Genomic DNA, 19,189 nt, shown 5'->3' with positions numbered 1-19,189 from the left:
TGTCTACCATTTACTCTATTGTACTCTTGAGGTAGATAGACTGTGTTGTTACTGAATGTGAAATTGGTGAGCCCTCTGGCTCGGGTTTCACTGCAGGATGGCCACCAAACGGAATGAAAGCGAGCAACAACGATGTCCAGTGCAAATGAAGCGGTGTAGATTTATTTACAGTGCTCTAACCAAAAGGTGCAGTAACAAAAAAAAAGACTTTTCAAAACATAAACAAAAATCAACACGATGGTTGTTTCAAAATAATAAACTAACAAATAAATCTAAGCGCAGAGAGCACAATACCTTTTTGCACAGCGACAGTCTCAGGCACCAACCTTTCTCCTAGCCTCCAACAACAGACTGAGCAAAAAGTGGGGTTTTTATACAAACAGACATAATTGGCAAATTGCATAATCATTGGACTACATCACTGACTGATTGGTTGAGACCACTATGCAAGAAAAAAGGTACAGCTAAAACAATGCACTACTTCATCTTCACTGTTAAACTACATTCCTAAACAATTGACATTAAACACATTACTGTATGCATACATTCAATTAAACACATTTCTCAAAACAACAACATTACCGGTAAAAATAGCATTCCAAATACATCAAACATTTCATTTCACCCCGCCAGGTAATTCAAGTCCCTGATTGGCGGACTGGGCTTTAACTATCCCCCTACCCATAGTTCGTGTTTCCCAGGGGAGGAAAAGTTGTCGGACCAGGAAGTGTGTGCGTTTGTGTTTGTGTGTGCAATGTGTGGAAACTGGAGCGGTTTGGGATTATGGAGCGATATCGGCGGGTACCTCACCGAACGCTGCGATGGCTGGTCACTCAGGTAAGTACAAAAAGTTTTTGGAGTGTTGGTGTAACATTGAGCTCTCAAATGCGGTTGCCGGCTCCGCGAGTGAAAGTCTCAGATTCGCGTGTGCGCGCTGGTGTATGGAGGTGTGTGCAGGTGTCCATGTATGCGCCTGTGAGCGTGTGACGTTAGCAAGCTACATTGTAGCGTGCTGCTCAGTGGCGTTTGTGAAAAGGGAGGGCTGCCTTTTCACATTTCCCCCTTCCTCTGGAAGCTCGCCACTGGGGTGGCGAGACAGGTAATCCGCCACCGCATTCTGTGTGCCCGCTCGATAGCGGACCTCGAAACTGTATGGCTGCAAAGCCAAAAACCAACGGGTTATGCGGGTATTTGTGTCTTTCATCTGCCCGAGCCACTTCAAGGCCCGGTGGTCAGTTTCTAAAACAAACTGTCGGCCCAAGAGATAGTAACGAAAGGAATCAAGGGCCCATTTTACAGCAAGGCACTCCAATTCAACAGCAGAGTACCTTGTCTCTCTTGGAAAAAGTTTGCGGCTTATATAAGCCACAGGCAGCTGCTGATCTCCTTCACCTTGAAGGAGCACGGCTCCCAGACCAACACCGGAGGCGTCAGTCTGGACGGTCATCGGCTGCTTGAAGTCTGGACTCTGCAGTACGGGCCCGCTGCAGAGGGCCTCCTTCAGGTCGTTGAAGGCCGCCTCATGCTGGTCCTCCCACCTGACTCGGACTGAGCCAGACTTTCTGGTGAGATCGGTGAGAGGGGCCGCTCTGGTGGCAAAGTTGGGGACGAATCTCCGGTACCACCCTGCGAGTCCCAAGAAAGAGCGGACCCCCTTCTTGGTCTCTGGCCGTGGGCAGTCCCGGATCGCCTGGAGCTTGTCTTGTTGGGGCTTGATGACACCGCGTCCAACGATGTGCCCCAGGTAGCGCACCTCTTGCTGAACGAAGGCACACTTGTTGGGCTGAATGGTCAACCCCGCCTGATGAATGCGGCGCAACACCTCGGCCAGGTGCTGCACATGCTCCGCCCAACTGCTGCTGTAGATGATGATGTCATCAAGGTAAGCACCCGCGAAGGCGCCGGTGCCGTCCAGCACCCGGTCCATCAGGCGCTGGAACGTAGCAGGCGCCCCCTGCAGGCCAAAGGGCATCACAGTGAATTGAAAGAGGCCCTGGGGTGTTCTGAAGGCGGTGTAGGGTCTTGCTTCTTTGGCCAGGGGCACCTGCCAGTACCCCTTACTCAGGTCCAGTGTGGTGATGTACTGGGCGCCTCCCAGACGCTCGATGAGGTCTTCAAGTCGGGGCATGGGGTATGCGTCGAAGTGTGACTGAGTGTTCACCTGGCGGAAGTCGATGCAGAAACGCATTGTGCCGTCCTTCTTCGGCACCAGGACCACTGGGCTGCTCCAGGCACTCTCTGAACGCTCAATCACCCCCAGTCTCTGCATGACCTGCAACTCCTCCCGGAGAGCAGGTAACAGTCGCTCTGGAACTCTGTACATCCGTTGTCTGGCGGGTGTAGAGTCCTTCAGACGGATGGGGTGCTCCGCCACTGGTGTGTACCCCGGCTGGTCACTGAACAGGCCTTCAGGAACAATGGCCTGTATTTCTTGCTGCTGCTGACTGGTTAGATGGGACAAGTCCACTGTCCCAGCTGGCTGTTCGGTCGGGAAGAATTGCTCGGGGGTGTCCTCTTCTTCTTTCACGGCCTGCACCAACAGCTGTGGACTTGGTGGTGCCTCCCGTTCCTTCCACTCTTTCAGAAGGTTGACGTGGAACGCCTGCCGCTGCTTCCTCCTCTCTGGCATCTCCAGCTCGTAGGTGGTGGGCCCCATCTGTCTGATGATGCTGTAGGGACCCTGCCACTTAGCGAGCAACTTGTTCTCGTTGGTGGGCAGGAGAAGAAGGACTTTCTGGCCAGGCTGGAAGGTTCTCTGTCGGGCACTCCGGTCGTACCAGGTGGTCTGAGTCGCCTGGGCCTTCTGGAGGTTGTCTCGGACGAGGCTGGCCATCTCCTCCATCTTCTCCCTCATGGCAATGACGTAGGAGATCACACTGGATGAGGTGGGCTTGGGCGACTCCCAGGCATCCTTCAGCAGGTCAAGGGGTCCACGGACATGTCTGCCGTACAGGAGTTCGAACGGCGAGAACCCCGTGGATGCTTGAGGTACTTCGCGGTAGGCAAACATCAGGTACGGCAGCCAGCGGTCCCAGTCTTTGGCGTTGGAGGACACAAACTTCCGCAGCATGCCTTTCAATGTTTGATTGTACCTCTCAACAAGTCCATCTGTCTGGGGATGGTAGGGAGTGGTCCTGATCGCACTAATACCCAACAACCCATAAACCTGCTTTAAGGTGTTAGACAGGAAAGCTGTCCCCTGGTCTGTCAATATTTCCCGGGGAATTCCCACCCTTGAAAATAGCTGCAATAGTGCAGGGGCAATGGCTCTAGCAGTAACCTTACGGAGGGGGAACACTTCAGGATAACGTGTGGCATAATCGCATATTACCAAAATGTACTGGTAGCCTGATTGTGTGCGCTCTAATGGTCCTACAATGTCCATGGCTATTCGGGTGAATGGGACATCTATCACTGGCAGTGGTTGAAGTGGGTATGGCCTGACTTTGTGTTTGCTGTATAGCTGGCATGTGGGGCATGTTTTGCAGTGTTTTTGCACATCAGTATACAATCCTGGCCAGTAAAATCTGTCTGAAATCCTTTGCAAGGTTTTCACACTTCCCAAATGTGCAGACCAAGGAATGTCATGACCCAAACACAAAATTTTCTGTCTCAGACAGGTCGGAATTACCAGCTGCTCTGCACTGCCATCTTCCGGCTGATGATACAGTAAGCCATCACGCACAAAGTAAAATTCACCCAGCAGGGTCTTTTTCTGGCCTGTGCTCACACCTTCAACTTCCACAGCTTGGTTAAACAGCACTTTCAGTGAATCATCTTGGTTTTGCAACTCTTTCAGATCATCAGGTACTTGCCACATATCCTTCACTGCATCAGGAACTGCCTCTAGCTCTGCACCAGACATGACTTTAACTGTGCCAACTAGTTTGTCATGCCTACGCTGTCGGCGTGTCTTCCTGTCTCTCAATTTTACAGGGGGACAAATATTTTCTCCACTGTAGGGCATTTCACGCAACAACTCTTGTGCCTTTTTAGCCTGCGCCCTGGTAGCAACGCAACTCATTGGGAGAGCCGTCTGCACCAGGTCTGGCAGAATCACCACATCCTGACCTAAGACCACAGGATAATTCAAGCCTTCAACAACACCGGCTTCTAACCTGAACATCTGGTCTTGCACTTTAACAGACACCAGTGCTATGGGGTATTCATGGACATCACCATTCACACACACTACTCTCAGTTTTTCACCAGTCATGGCTTCAGGCTGCTGAACCAGGTGTGGTTGCACCAAAGTGTGGGTGCTGCCTGTGTCCAGGAGAGCCCTTGCCGGTTTGTCATTCACAATCACATCCATCACTGGCACACTGTCAGCATACACAGCATCAGTCCTAGGTCTAGGCACAGAAACCATACTGCAGCTAGCGCCTTTAACTTTCTTCAGAGGACAAGTTCTCGCCCAATGGCCTGGCTTACCACAATAATGACATACAGCCTGTGTGTTGGCAGATGTGTTGGTGGATGTGTCAGTAGGTCTAAACTGAGAAGGGTGTTGAGGTGCATAGTGTCTAGTGCTTGGGCCCCTACTCTGTGCACTACTCCCCGGACCAGGACCAACTCCACTCCCATATCCCACAGACTTACCCTTCGGAGATTGAGGTGCTCTGTTGGGCCCTTGGGATCTGAAGTCCTTCGTTCCACGGCGGGCTGACAGGAAAGCGTCGACGAGTTCTGCAGCCTTCTGGCCTGTGCTGGGGTTGTGCTCTTTAACCCACACTCTCACCTCCGGGGAGAGCGAGCGCAGGAATTGTTCCAGAATGAGCACTTCACCAATCTGTTCTACGGTGTGCTCTGCCGGGCGAATCCATTTTTGATACAAGTCCTTCAGTCGGTTGTAGAATTCTTTCGGCGTCTCACCAGATTGAATGTTCGGCTCCCTGAACCGTGTTCGGTAGCTTTCGGCGTTAATCTCATACTTGGCTAGGATGGCAGTCTTCACCTTGAAGTAGTCCACAGCTTCATATGGGTCCATGGCGACGTAAGCAGCCCGAGCTTTGCCCGACAGGTACGGTACCAGGAATGTAGCCCACTGGGCTAGGGGCCACCTGTAGGCTGTGGCGAGGCGTTCAAAGGTGGTCATGTACTGCTCCACATCGTCACCGTCCTCTAGCTTTGGCACTGCTGCTCTGGTCCACGTTGCCGGCGCTGGTGCTGCTGGATCTGGAACCAGGGTCGCTGGGCCTGCTGCTGGAGCTGCAGTCATCCACGGGGCTGGTGGTGGTGCTGGATACCCTGCTGATGGTGCTGCTGGGAGGGCTGCTGCTGCTGGATGCGCCGCTGGTGCTGGGAGGGTTGCTGCCGTCGGTTGCGCCACTGCCGTTGGATGCGCCAGTGCTGCTGCTACTGCTGGGAGGGCCAATGCTGTCGGATGCACCGTAGGTGCTTGGAGGGCCGCCATCGCTGGATGCGCCGCAGGTACTTGGAATGCCGCCGTCGCTGGATGCGCCGCAGGTACTTGGAATGCCGCCATCGCCGTCGCTGGATGCGCAGCAGGTGCTGGGAGGGCCGCTGTCGCTGGGTGCGCTGCTGCTTGGAGGGTCGCTGGATGCGCTGCAGGTGCTGGAAGGGCCGCCATCGCTGGGTGCGCTGCTGCTTGGAGGGCCGCCGTCACCGGATGCGCTGCTGCTTGGAGGGCCGCCGTCGCTGGGTGCGCTGCTTCTTGGAGGGCCGCCGTTGCCGGATGCGCTGCTGCTTGGAGGGTCGCCGTCGCCGGATGCGCCGCCGCCGCCGCTTCTGCTACCACTGCTGCCAACGTGTGTGCTGCGTCTGCATTCTGCATTGCTGGCCTCACTCCATCTGGCTGCTGATGGCCTCCACTGGAACTCCTGCGATTGTCCTCCAGCTCGTCACGAACATTGCCCAGTTGAATCTGGATGCTGCGCCACCGCTTCTCTTGCTTCTCCATCTCTTTCTCCTGCGTCTGCATGGACCGTCTCAGTAGGTTGTACAGGTCTGAAAGGTTGAATGAGTCTTGCGGTCTGTCGCCGTCGTCAGGTTGTGTCTGTGGCTCTCCTCCAATGGCTCCTTCGACCTCTTCCTCACCTGGACCCAGGGGGTTCTTCTTCAACTTCCTGTACGCCATCTCACTCTGCTTGCACTTCTTCCTTGTTGACTTTCGTGTCGGCGCCACGATCTCACTTCTCGACACCAAATGTGAAATTGGTGAGCCCTCTGGCTCGGGTTTCACTGCAGGATGGCCACCAAACGGAATGAAAGCGAGCAACAACGATGTCCAGTGCAAATGAAGCGGTGTAGATTTATTTACAGTGCTCTAACCAAAAGGTGCAGTAACAAAAAAAAAGACTTTTCAAAACATAAACAAAAATCAACACGATGGTTGTTTCAAAATAATAAACTAACAAATAAATCTAAGCGCAGAGAGCACAATACCTTTTTGCACAGCGACAGTCTCAGGCACCAACCTTTCTCCTAGCCTCCAACAACAGACTGAGCAAAAAGTGGGGTTTTTATACAAACAGACATAATTGGCAAATTGCATAATCATTGGACTACATCACTGACTGATTGGTTGAGACCACTATGCAAGAAAAAAGGTACAGCTAAAACAATGCACTACTTCATCTTCACTGTTAAACTACATTCCTAAACAATTGACATTAAACACATTACTGTATGCATACATTCAATTAAACACATTTCTCAAAACAACAACATTACCGGTAAAAATAGCATTCCAAATACATCAAACATTTCATTTCACCCCGCCAGGTAATTCAAGTCCCTGATTGGCGGACTGGGCTTTAACTATCCCCCTACCCATAGTTCGTGTTTCCCAGGGGAGGAAAAGTTGTCGGACCAGGAAGTGTGTGCGTTTGTGTTTGTGTGTGCAATGTGTGGAAACTGGAGCGGTTTGGGATTATGGAGCGATATCGGCGGGTACCTCACCGAACGCTGCGATGGCTGGTCACTCAGGTAAGTACAAAAAGTTTTTGGAGTGTTGGTGTAACATTGAGCTCTCAAATGCGGTTGCCGGCTCCGCGAGTGAAAGTCTCAGATTCGCGTGTGCGCGCTGGTGTATGGAGGTGTGTGCAGGTGTCCATGTATGCGCCTGTGAGCGTGTGACGTTAGCAAGCTACATTGTAGCGTGCTGCTCAGTGGCGTTTGTGAAAAGGGAGGGCTGCCTTTTCACACTGAACAACACTAAAAACCTAACGAGAACCCACTACAAATTTGATCCAAACAGTGCAGAATTAACTGATCGCAAGACAAGTACACAGGTCTACCGGTTACTCAGATAAGTTACCCGTGTTGGAAGGAAACAGTGTTTCTTTTTTTACTTTTTCTTTTACTTTTGACACCTCTGACCCATACCAATCCCTTCCTCCCTCCATGGCTGAAGTGCCCTTGAGCAAGGCACCTAACCCCACACTGCTCCAGGGACTGTAACCAATACCCTGTAATATCTGTAAGTCACTTTGGATAAAAGCGTCAGCTAAGTGTAATGCAATGAGATATCTCTTCCTGGCACAGGAGACCTAGAGAAGGGAGGCAGAGACACCTCAACATCACTAACAGGTAGCCTACACACGTGACTGATTTATATATTAGCCACCACGGCAGTAGTTTAGAGCAGAGATATCTATGTTCTCCTGGTACAGGACACCTGGTACAGGAACACAGACACGCCCACACATTAGCAACAGGTACACACTTGACTGCTTATAGCTGCTACGCCAACTGTGTAATATACTATTACCCTACCACAGGGTCAGGGGGTGGGGGTTTACCTTCGTTTACATTAGTGGAGTAGCTTTACACAGTGACGCAGGTACAGACATCACAACCAATTGTCTTCTCCTGACAAACGACACCTTGCAAAGGGGCACAATATGCTTGTCATGGTTCAGTATCTTGCTGTACTCGTCATTGTACTGCACCATCACTAATTTGTGGTTGTGTATTGATGTGTGTTTACATGCCCTAGCTTCCGTGTTTGTTGCCAATGACTCACGCCAATCCTTAATGTTCACCATCGTTTCCACACAGATAATTAATGCTTGTTTCACTTTTTCCCAAAGCAAGCTTTACACAGAATTACAATTACCGGTACTATTTGATTAAAGTCCATGTTAGACTAATTAAAACAATAAGGCAAAGGAACAATATAAAATAAAATAAACCCTCTACAGTGAACCTTATGACAGAAGTGCAATTACATTCACACCAACATAAAAAATAGCTACCATGTGAACTAGATGAAACATTCATCTAATTGACATAATGGTAACAATTACTCAACACAGATACCATTCAATGGTGAACGAATCAGTTCAGTGTCTCCCCCAGGCCCACATCTGCTGTGCAATATGGTATCCGATCCACAAGCGGCGCTTGGTAAGGGCTGATCAGCATGCGATGCCAGTCGTATTATAATAACAACATCCATGTTTTAGAGTCTGGTGCCAACTGCCAACTGGCAGAGCTCACCATCTATCCCCCATAGGGCTGTCAGGTAGGCAGACGAGGGGTTGGCCAGGGGCCACATTACCATTGATCAGGGCCGCTGACAGCTTTTGCCAGGCCTAGGACAAGGTCATCTGAAAGGGCCCCCCATTTAATACATAAAATGTAATGAGGACCCAAATTTGGGGCCCCTCTCTCCCTGGGCGCGGGACAACAGACCTATTTGTCCCCCCCTGTCGGCTTCCCTGCCATTGATGATGATGATGACTATACCCTTTACAAAAACGCAGCCATTGATGATGATGACAGCCTTCGACGATTGGTCTTTGACTACAAAAACATGCCACCATCAGGCTCTGCAAACACTGAAGATCAGAACCTCTGATGACAAAAAACCCCAGCATCAAACCATTTCTAAAGGGTCTAAAGCATCAAACTGTATTGATAGGGTCTGAAAACATGTTTGTTTATCTTCTCTACCTCTAATCATGTATCTGCTTAGAAAAACTACTACATCAAGCCCTTGTTTTCACAGAACCAATATCAAACCGTCCTCTCCGAACTATACAGGGCCTGCAGACACAGTCCTTGATGACCACTACCTCTCTTGTCTTTTGCATTTACTAATTGATGATCTTACTACACAGTAGTGGTGTCAACAATGATCGATTTGGCGATGCAATCCAAAACGAGGCATGGACGATCCAGAATCGATCCGGCAAGTTCCAGAATCGATCCGGCAATTTTTTTAAGTTTCAATTACTTCCATGGATATTTCGGGAGCAAATGAATGTTAAATTAAATAAAAGCACTTCAAATCATTGCAAGACTGATACAGACTGATACTGAAATCAGCCAATAAATTGTTGCTCAGTATCTGACTACTTGTATTGCCTCATCATGACTGATTAAACATTTCCTTTGCTTTCAGTAGAAATGTAATGCATTGCAATGCATTGTAGGATTGAATCGAATCGAATCGCTACCTCCCGAATCGTGATTGAATCGAATTGGATCGTGAGGGCAGTGCCGATCCACACAACTACTACACAACCATCACTGAGCCATATAAATGCCATTATTTACACCCTACAGCCACATACCCACATATCCATTGATGATCTTCTACCGACCAACTGACACATATGGCCACTTCTGATGGTCTCTACCTTTAATAACTTTTTTCGGTGACAAAACAATTCCAAAGAATCTTCATAATCACCTCACATGCCTGATGAAGACATTATTGGGTCAAAACGTTGTATGACCTGAATACATTTTCAAAGCGGAGCTACAGTGCGCAGACTTCTACTCTTTCCACAAAACAATTCCAAACCCACACAAGCAGCACCGGGCTTGTGTTAATTCAATACCCAGAGAGTAGAGCCAACTGAAAGTGTTAAATCCTTGTGTTCTTTCTTGGGAAAGTCTTGGATTAACACAGCAAAATGTACTGTGTGTAGTCACACACTCATTGAGTTCTGTGATCATCTGCCCACTGATGACTCACTGATAATCCCTCAAACAATCACATAGTCACCAGCCCACATGTAGCCCCACTGCCACTGATGATCCCTCTAATGATCTGTTTACATAAGTAGAAAACCATTAAGTCATGCTTACATACATATAAAACCACCAAGTCGTGCTTACTGGGTCTGACCAAGATGACCGATGATCAGTAGTTCCTGTGTTCTTATACAACGACTTACACTGTCCTTGTGCATGGAATGCACTGTACAAATAAACAGTCAATTTTCTTACAAAAACCATCAACAGATTTGCTTACAAATCAATTTTCAATCGACAATCAATTGATTTGCTCACAAAACCATCACTCACCTAACCCCTTAGGTCTGGGAAACACAGTCATGGCAGTTAGGGCAGTCATGGTTAAGCGGTTAGGGCGTAAGACTTGTAGCCCAAAGGTTGCCGGTTCGACCCCCTGACCCGCCAGGTTGGTGGGGGGAGTAATTAACCAGTGCTCTCCCCCATCCTCCTCCATGACTGAGGTACCCTGAGCATGGTACAGTCCCGACGCACTGCTCCCTTGGGGCGCCATTGGGGCCTGCCACCTTGCACAGGTGAGGCATAAAATGTAATTTCGTTGTGTGCAGTGTGCCGTGAACACCTGTGTGCAGTGGATTGCTGTGACACAATGACAATGGGAGTTGGAGTTTCCCAGGTGGACTTTCACTTCACTTTCACAGCCATTCATTGATGGTTTACTTTTGATGAGTAAACCAGCATCAAGCCATGCTAACAGGGCCTGGAGACACACTCACTTATCTGTTCCTTATCGATAATCTATTAGAATGAACTGTACAATGATCATCAAGCCACACGTGCAGGGTTTGGAAACAAGGTCACTGATGGTCCCTATCTCTAATAAGTTGTTTGCTTACAAAACAAGTATCATGTTCAGCATATACTGTCTGAAGGGATGCTTGTTGCTCAGGTGGTAGAGGACATTGTTTGGCAACTAGAAGGCTGCCGGTTTGAGCCCCACTCTGCCTGACCCCATTGGTGTGCGCTTGAACAATATGTTCCATGTCCTATTTGCATGTTTACTTACCAAACCATTGTAAATTACCCTCCCATGAACTGGCCAGACAGTCACTAAGGATCTCAAGCTCTGCTAATCCCATTGGGTTACAAAACCAGCATCCAGCCACCATTACAAAACCATCATTGAGGATCCGGCAGGCAGGCAGGCAGGCCATCTCTTTCAGATGTTTTTAGACTTTTAAAAAAAACGCTGTGGACATCCTGCCACACTTACAGCGTCTAGCAAGGCAATCACTGCTGATCTGATAATCTATTTGTTTACAGAATCGGCATCAAGCTATGTAGTGACCCCGCTATCGGGCTTTAGCGGCTACATCAGACTGTGTGTGGGTTTTCAAAGGGCTGCACATATGCTCAGCGCTAGCGGCAGGATAAACAAAACAAAAGCACGGACAGCTCGCAACACAGCACACCACCAGGGAGGGAGTGGGAGGGAGAGGGAGGGAGGGAGTGCTTACAGCTCATGCACAACACTGCCTTTGGAAGTACACAGGAAGTCTCACAGGGCCCTATGCCACCTAATACACACACACACACACACACACACACACACACACACACACACACACACACACACACACACACACACACACACACACACACAGACACAGACACACACACACAGACACACAGTTGGACAGTCTGGACAGAGAGGGGGCCTTTACTGTCACTAAATAGCACAACAGTCCAGGCCTGTGGCATCCTCTAAACATACTGTCTCCGCTTGCTAACTAACCTGTCCAGATGCTCAGACCTTTAGCATCTTCTAAATGCAGTGCAATGTACAATTACACACAAAGGGTACAACTAGACACAGGGGGGGTTACCTCCACTTAGCAACAGAGCAGCCCAAAGCGTGACCCAGAGCGTGAGAGTCCCCATGGTCTACAAGCTCTCCTCCGCAGCCTCCTCCATCTCCGTCCTCACTACACCGCAAGGCAGCAGCAGCAGGGGCAGGGGCAGCAGGGGGAGCACAGTGGTCACCTGGCTGGAGACACGCGGACCATGTAGCCCCATCCCGGAGCTCTGGTGCTATAGGGAGCCAGTACAGCAGTCCACTCAAGTCCAGTCCAGTTTCAGCCACTCACACACAGTCCTGCTCCCTCAAGAGCACCTCTGTCTCTACCGCAAGCCAGTGGAGCAATCCAGTCAGTTGGCCACTGTCCAGTCAGTTGTCTAAATTCTACAGTGAGCTAGTAGAGGTAGTCCAGTCAGTATGGCAGTCCAGTGGGCCACACTATACAGTGGGAGCAGTCCAGTCACACGCAGTTCTCCTCCCTCAAGTGCACCTCCACTAACTGATTCTGACTCTACACCCCACTCTCCTCTCCTCTCCTCTCCGCTCCGCACTGTGCCGCACCACATCGCTCAGGGCAGCTCCAGGGGATTAGCCTAATGCCACTTCTTACAGACGTGCACGCGGGTCGGGACAGGAGAGGGAGCGGCGTCTTGCCTGAGAGAGGAGCGGAGTGGGACAGCGGGCCGGATGGAGGAGGATCAGGGATGAGGAGGAGGAGGAGGAGGAGGAGGAGGAGGAGGAGGAGGAGGAGGATCAACAGCATGGAGAAGAGATCAGCCGTTTTGGTAAGCAAGACACCCGGAGGTCACACTGACACTCACACAGCACGCACGCACACACGCACGCACGCGCACAGCACACACGCACACGCACACGCACACACACACACACGCACACACACACACACACACACACGCACACGCACACGCACACGCACACACACACACACACACAGAGCAGAGCAGAGGCAGCAATGAGTCACTCTCTGGATCAAACTCTGGGCATACCTACAGTACAGTACAGTAGGTTCATCTGAACGCTGCATCCAGGGAGCATTAATGACCATTTAGAGTGCATTTATTTTATTTACTAGACTAGAACATGAACAAGATACAAGATATACAAGATATTTATTGTCATGTGCTCATGGATTCTAGAATTCATGAAAAGTTTTTGCTCGGAAAAGTCCCCAAAAAGTAGAAAAGAAAAAGTATAAAAAGTAAAAGAGTATCATCTGGCACCATGTCATTAGCCAAGCTGTGGAACCAAAGGCTGCTTTAACTGCATGTAATAGGCTAGTAACGTTGTTCTAAGCCTTCCCCCAACAACTAACTGCACAGACTCAAACTGAGAAAACCCCCTGATACATTCAGATAGAGCATTGAGATTGCAGGAGGGATTTGGTGTCTCCAATGCTGTGTGCAGGGCTTGATTAAGATGGCCTGGGGCCCCCTAGCCTACAGGTTGCGGTAGGATAGGATTTAAAAAAAATCATAACGGTAGGGACACTTACACACGAATTTTGCCATTCATTCCTATGAGAGAGGCGAAGGCAAACGATGGCAAGCGAAAGCAAGCGAACAGGAGCGAAGCAAAGCGAAATTATTAAAGAAAGTTTAATGTTATGCAAATGAGGAGCGAATTCGCCTGCCGCGGCCCAATCAAATCAACAACATAACTGTTCCATTCCATTTGATTCGCCGCGACGACCTGATGACGGTTGGATTTCGCCTCTCTTCGCTTCGCTTGCTTCGCCTCCTATGTGTCCCTACCGTTACCAAATGACATAAACCGTGTCATATTTCTAAGCTATAAATTAAGTCTGCCAAATGTAAAGAGATTCATTTTTCAATACTGCATCTGCAATTCAGCCAAATTGTTTTCCACTCTTTGACCAATAGGGGACCCTTGGCAGGTGGGGGGGCCCTAGGCTCTAGCCATATCAAGCCTGTGCGTTAATCCGGGCCTGGTTGTGTGACGGATTTTGTCTTCTTTTGGATGATCTCCACTGTTGTGTTACTGCTGTAGACCCACTCGCCTCTCACCTGGTGAAAGTATTTGCTGCCGCTAGGCGGGTTCGTCTGCCTTACTCGACTAATGAAGAGTACTGTGCAGCCACAAAGGGCAGTCACACATACAGCACACAGATAATGTGGCCAGGCAATGCAATTAGTCATTACAATAAAGTATAGAGAACGCACTACACACACACACACACACACACACACACACACACACACACACACACAGCAGAAGCAGCAATGAGTCACTCTCTGGATCAACTCTGGGCATACCTACAGTACGCGCGCGCACACACACAAGGGGTAACAGAGGCAGTAGCCAATAGCGATGGCATAATTGGGTGACCTGTAAATCCTCGTAACCAAATCATCCTCGTTTCCAAATACATTACTGGGGGTCAGCTACATATGAACCCTGCAGCATGGGGAGGGGTGGGGGTGCTCAGCAATAATGAGTACACCCCTTTTGAAAAGTTTGAACACTTTGAACAATATTTTAATAAACACACCTCACACCGATGACCTCCCTTTTATTCCCTTTCAATTTCGAGACGTTTTCGGGCCAACACAGCCCCTTCTCAGACACTGTCTAGGAGTTTAACGTAGGGGTGTACTCACTTTTGGGCATTATTGAGGCATTATTTTAAAAATATATATGTAAAAAAAATGTAATTTAAATTACACTATTGAACTTAAAAGAAAGAAGCTCAAAAGATGTTGTATTACACTTACTCTATGAGCATTCTGGGAATAACCTATATACTAATATAACTAATATATTGTTCAAAATCTTACTTTTCAACAGGGGTGTACTCATTATTGCTGTGCACTGTATAGTGAAGCCTGTATATTGAAGCTTGAAAATATAACTTAATTGTATGTACGTATTGTATTAACTGCAAATGTAATTTCTAAGATTGTTTTACAAAACGTCAATTATTTGGGGGGCCAGATACAGTAAGACGGCCTCACAGGCCTTAAACAGCCTGCAGGTCATAGGTTCTCCACTCATGATGAGATCATTGTAACGCATCTAGCCCCTTAATGCACGCCGTACCTTCTGTGGCACGCTGTAATAGACATTGAAAGTTAACTACCATAGTACTACACTACTATGACAGGGCCTTTAGTAATACATTACGACTTGGTCATTGCCATTTTGGTAACGGCTAAGTTATAAAGCCGTGTCTTAGGGGGTTAAATGACATTACCTTTATATCCGGAGGGGCAGCTGCATTTGAACCCTGCGGCGTGTTTGGGATCGTAGGTGGTGGGCAGGTCAGGCTCGGCGCCGTACAGCGTCTTCCAGGAGAGTTCCAGACAGCGACCTCCATGCTGACAGGGGGCGCTCTCACACTCACTCACATCCAGCTCACAGCGGTCGCCCTCAAACCCTGCAGCAGACAGCAGAGACACAGTGCACTGAGCAGTGTGAATTCAACACTTATGTGATTAATGCCAAATACACTATATAGAATGGTGGGACATTTTTTGCATTCCGTGTCAGTGAGTGTCAAATTCATTCATGTCAACTGTAGGCCTAATACATTTGTGTTGTTGCATTGCTGATTCAATGGTTACTGAGTAGTAGAAAACATACTCAGCAGAAGAAATGAAACTCTCCATGTGTTGAATGCATGTTATTTCAACACTTAAAGAGCCAATTTAACAGTTTTCTATGCAGTGCACTTTTGCCAAGTCTCTATGAGTTAGATGAAAGGTCAAGACCATTTTTTGGCAATCGTTGCAATTAATTCATCCAGTTCAGTTAGAGTTGCAAAATGTTTTTCTCCACTTAGCATGGGACAGGTGTGTCAAACCAAAAACACGCACTGCATGTATCATAGTTAATAAATCAAAAATAACATATTTAGTGCATGCATTTACTTTCCCAGATGAATGGCGTTTCATGAATATCACCCAACATCACCAAACCCAATATCTTCAACGCAAAATTACCATGGGTGAGAAAAAAACTGTATTTCACACTTGGTCCAATTGCGAACAGTCTTGTCCTTTAACGCAGCAAAAAGCAGCATGCAGGGAGAAGAGGAAGCAGAGGGATCAGAGCATCTGCTGTGTCTTTGAGCTGCTCCGTCATCAAACACAGCGGATGGGATGCACTAGATAACAAAAGGCTACGCTGTGGCAGGATGCATTAGATAGCAGAGCGCTATGTTGCACGCAGATGTCCTCCATTGTAATGACCACCCCAGGTGTGTGTGTGTGTGTGTGTGTGTGTGTGTGTGTGTGTGTTTGTGTTTGTGTTTGTGTTTGTGATTTTGCGTGTGTGTGTGTGTGTGTGTGTGTGTGTGTGTGTGTGTGTGTGTGTGTGTGTGTGTGTGTGTGTGTGTGTGTGTGTGTGTGTGTGCGCGCGCGCGCGTGTGTGTTTGTGAGTGTGTGTGTTGTGCATTTGATGTTTTGATTGATCTGCAAATATGTTGCTTTTGCATAATGTATCAGAAACAAAGCAAAGAACACCGCTGAAACTGACCCAGACAACTCAACTCTTTTTGAACTTGCTGTTTCTGCTCTTCAACGCTAGTAATAGTTAAATGCTTCCCTTCCTAAGGGCTTCCTGATGCTTCCTTGGTCTGTTTCACAGATGCTGTTTCAGAGGTAATTGGTCTGAATGTGTATTGTGTGTTAATGATGTGTCTTTCTGAATGTGTAATGTGTGTTACTGATGTCTGTGAATGTGTATTGTGTGTTAGTTATGTGTCTGTCTGAATGTGTAATGTGTGTGTTAGTGATGTGTCTTTGTGAATGTGTGTTGTGTGTTAGCGGTATGTCTTTCTGAATGTGCAATGTGTGTTACTGATGTGTGTTTCTAAATGTGTATATTGTGTGTTAGTGATGTGTCTTTCTGAAAGTGCATCGGGTGTTTCCCCATCGTACCTGGCCAGCACCTGCAGGTGTACTGTGTGCTATTCTCCTGACAGGGGGCGCCATTGAGGCATGGGTTAGACAGGCAGGGTGGCACGAGCACCTCACAGTGGGCACCCATGTACCCGGTGTTGGCACAGTCACAGGTGAACCTGTAACAGGAAGGAAGGGGTTATACTTAACTTGACGCCAGCATCATACGGATGACATAACAGTGTCATAATAGTTTCAAAACAGTGTCATGACACAGTCATGAGCAAGTCATAAACATAATGTCAATGTCATGAACGTTTTATGGTCATGAAAAGTTGGAATTATTAAGGCTGTCTTTACAATAACCGAATGTCACTTAATTATAAAGTCACAAAATGTTTATTAAATTGTTGACATAATATTTATGACACATGCATGACTGCATTACGACATTGTTATGACACTGTTATGTCATACGTATGCCGCCAGCGTCAAGTTTAAGTGTTACCAAGGAAGGAAAGGCAGAACATTTACGTATATCCCCTCACTCTGCGTATGTCATGCAACAGGTATGCCATACACCATACAAGTATGTCATTGAAATATCATTCAAGTCAACCAGCTGTTGCCAGATCCATATGCTTGTGTTCCAGAGTGGCGGCACACCCCCACTGATGCCATCTTTGCAGCGGGCACGATGTTGGCACATACCCACTAATGCCATCTACGCAGGTTGGCATGTACCCACTGATGCCGCATACAGTATGCAATGGGCACCATGTTACATACTCATTAATGCCATTTATGCACCATCATGTTTTCACACACCCATTGATGCCATCTATGCACCATCACGTTGGCACATACCCATTGACGCCATCTACGCAGCGGGCACCATGTTGGCACGGCTGGTCCACACACTCATCAACATCCACTTCACAACGGTCTCCTTGGAAACCAGCCACACAGGTGCAGGAGAAGCCATTGATGTAGTCGTGGCAACGGCCCCCATTCAGGCAGGGCTGTGATTGGCACTCATCAACAGGAAGCTCACAGCACACACCTGCACACATCAGAGAGAGAGAGAGAGAGAGAGAGAGAGAGAGAGAGAGAGAGAGAGAGAGAGAGAGAGGGAGATAGAGACGAAGAGAGTGAGATGAACCAAAGGAGAGAGGGTGAGGGAGGAGGAGAGAGCACAGAGGGAGACAGAGAAAGAAAGCAGAGACCAACAGAGAGACAGAGAGGGAGAGGGAGAGGGAGAGAGAAACATAGAGGTAAACAGAGACAGAGACAGCAACGGAGAGATAAAGAAAGAGGGAGACAGAGAGAGAGAGGGAGACAGAGAGAGAGGTGGGAAGAGAGGGAGAGAGAGTGCGTCAGCTGTAGTGCTTCATTCCTCTTTGATGTGTACCTGAACACCTTCCCCTTGCTCTCCATCTGGACTCTCCACACGGCCAAAGAGAAGAGAGGAGATCAAGAGAAGAAAGCAAATAAAAAGAAGAAAAGACATAAAAAGAATGAAATGGAAAAACAGCCCACAGATGCTCAGAGCTGCTGAGTTGTGCTGTGTCAGACTTAGTGGATCGGCTACGGGAAAAATTGTGCAAATTATGATACAAGCGTGAAATTTGGCAGGTATGTCCTTTAGATCCATACAATCAAATCTACCCGATTTGCCACGTGAAATGGCGGCCATTTTCCAAGATGGCCGCCAAAAAAGAGCTCAGATATTGATTTATTGCATAGAATTGACATATAAAATTATGATACTATCATGAAATTGAACATGTATGTGCTCAGCACCAACATAATTCAATCTACTTGATTTGCCACTTGAAATGGTGGCCATTTTCCAAGATGGCCGCTAAAGAAGATCTCAGAAATTGATATATTGCACAGAATTCATAAAGCAAATCATGATACAAGCAAGAAATTCAACATGTATGTGCTCAAGACCAATGAAATAAAATCCACCTGATTTGCCACTTTAAATGGTGGCCATTTTCCAAGATGGCCGCCAAAAATACCTCAATAATTGATGAATGACATAGAATTGACTTAGCAAATTATGATACAAGCATGAAATTTGACATGCATGAGCTCAAGACCAATGCAATTAAAGCTACCTGATTTGCCACCTGAAATAGTGGCCATTTTCCAAGATGGCTGCCAAGATCTCAGAAATTGATTTATTGCACAGAATTGATCAATCAAATTACAATGTAGGCATGAAGTTCGTCATAAATATGCAGATGACCAATGTAATCAAATCCACCTGATTTGCCTCTTGAAATGGTGGCCATTTTTCAAGATGTCCGCCAAAAATACCATAGATTTGACCATAGATATCATACAATAGATATTGATTTTTGCTCACAGTTGACCAAGCAAGTTATTATACAAGTATGAAATTTTGTGTAACTGTGCTAAACTATACAATAAAATGTACCTGATTTACAACTTGAAATGGCAGCCATTTCTCAATATGGGCACCAAAAAG

At 47.7% G+C, this 19,189-nt stretch overlaps 1 protein-coding gene across 1 annotated transcript in view; it reads right to left on the bottom strand.

The window, feature by feature from the left end:
• Nucleotides 1-19,189, bottom strand: part of crb1 (crumbs cell polarity complex component 1) — a 59,708-nt gene that overhangs the window by 25,966 nt on the left and 14,553 nt on the right. Inside the window, exons 3-5 of the mRNA XM_063200394.1 lie at nucleotides 17,557-17,752; nucleotides 16,729-16,868; nucleotides 15,042-15,224 (exon numbers count right to left, since the gene is read on the bottom strand). Coding sequence (XP_063056464.1) covers nucleotides 15,042-15,224; nucleotides 16,729-16,868; nucleotides 17,557-17,752 — 519 coding nt within the window. The remainder of the gene's footprint in view (nucleotides 1-15,041; nucleotides 15,225-16,728; nucleotides 16,869-17,556; nucleotides 17,753-19,189) is intronic.

This window comes from Engraulis encrasicolus, chromosome 6, assembly GCF_034702125.1.
Source record: "Engraulis encrasicolus isolate BLACKSEA-1 chromosome 6, IST_EnEncr_1.0, whole genome shotgun sequence".
Classification (NCBI taxonomy): domain Eukaryota; kingdom Metazoa; phylum Chordata; class Actinopteri; order Clupeiformes; family Engraulidae; genus Engraulis; species Engraulis encrasicolus.
Note: the sequence above shows the minus strand (reverse complement) of the source record. Positions and strands in the feature narration are given on the sequence as shown.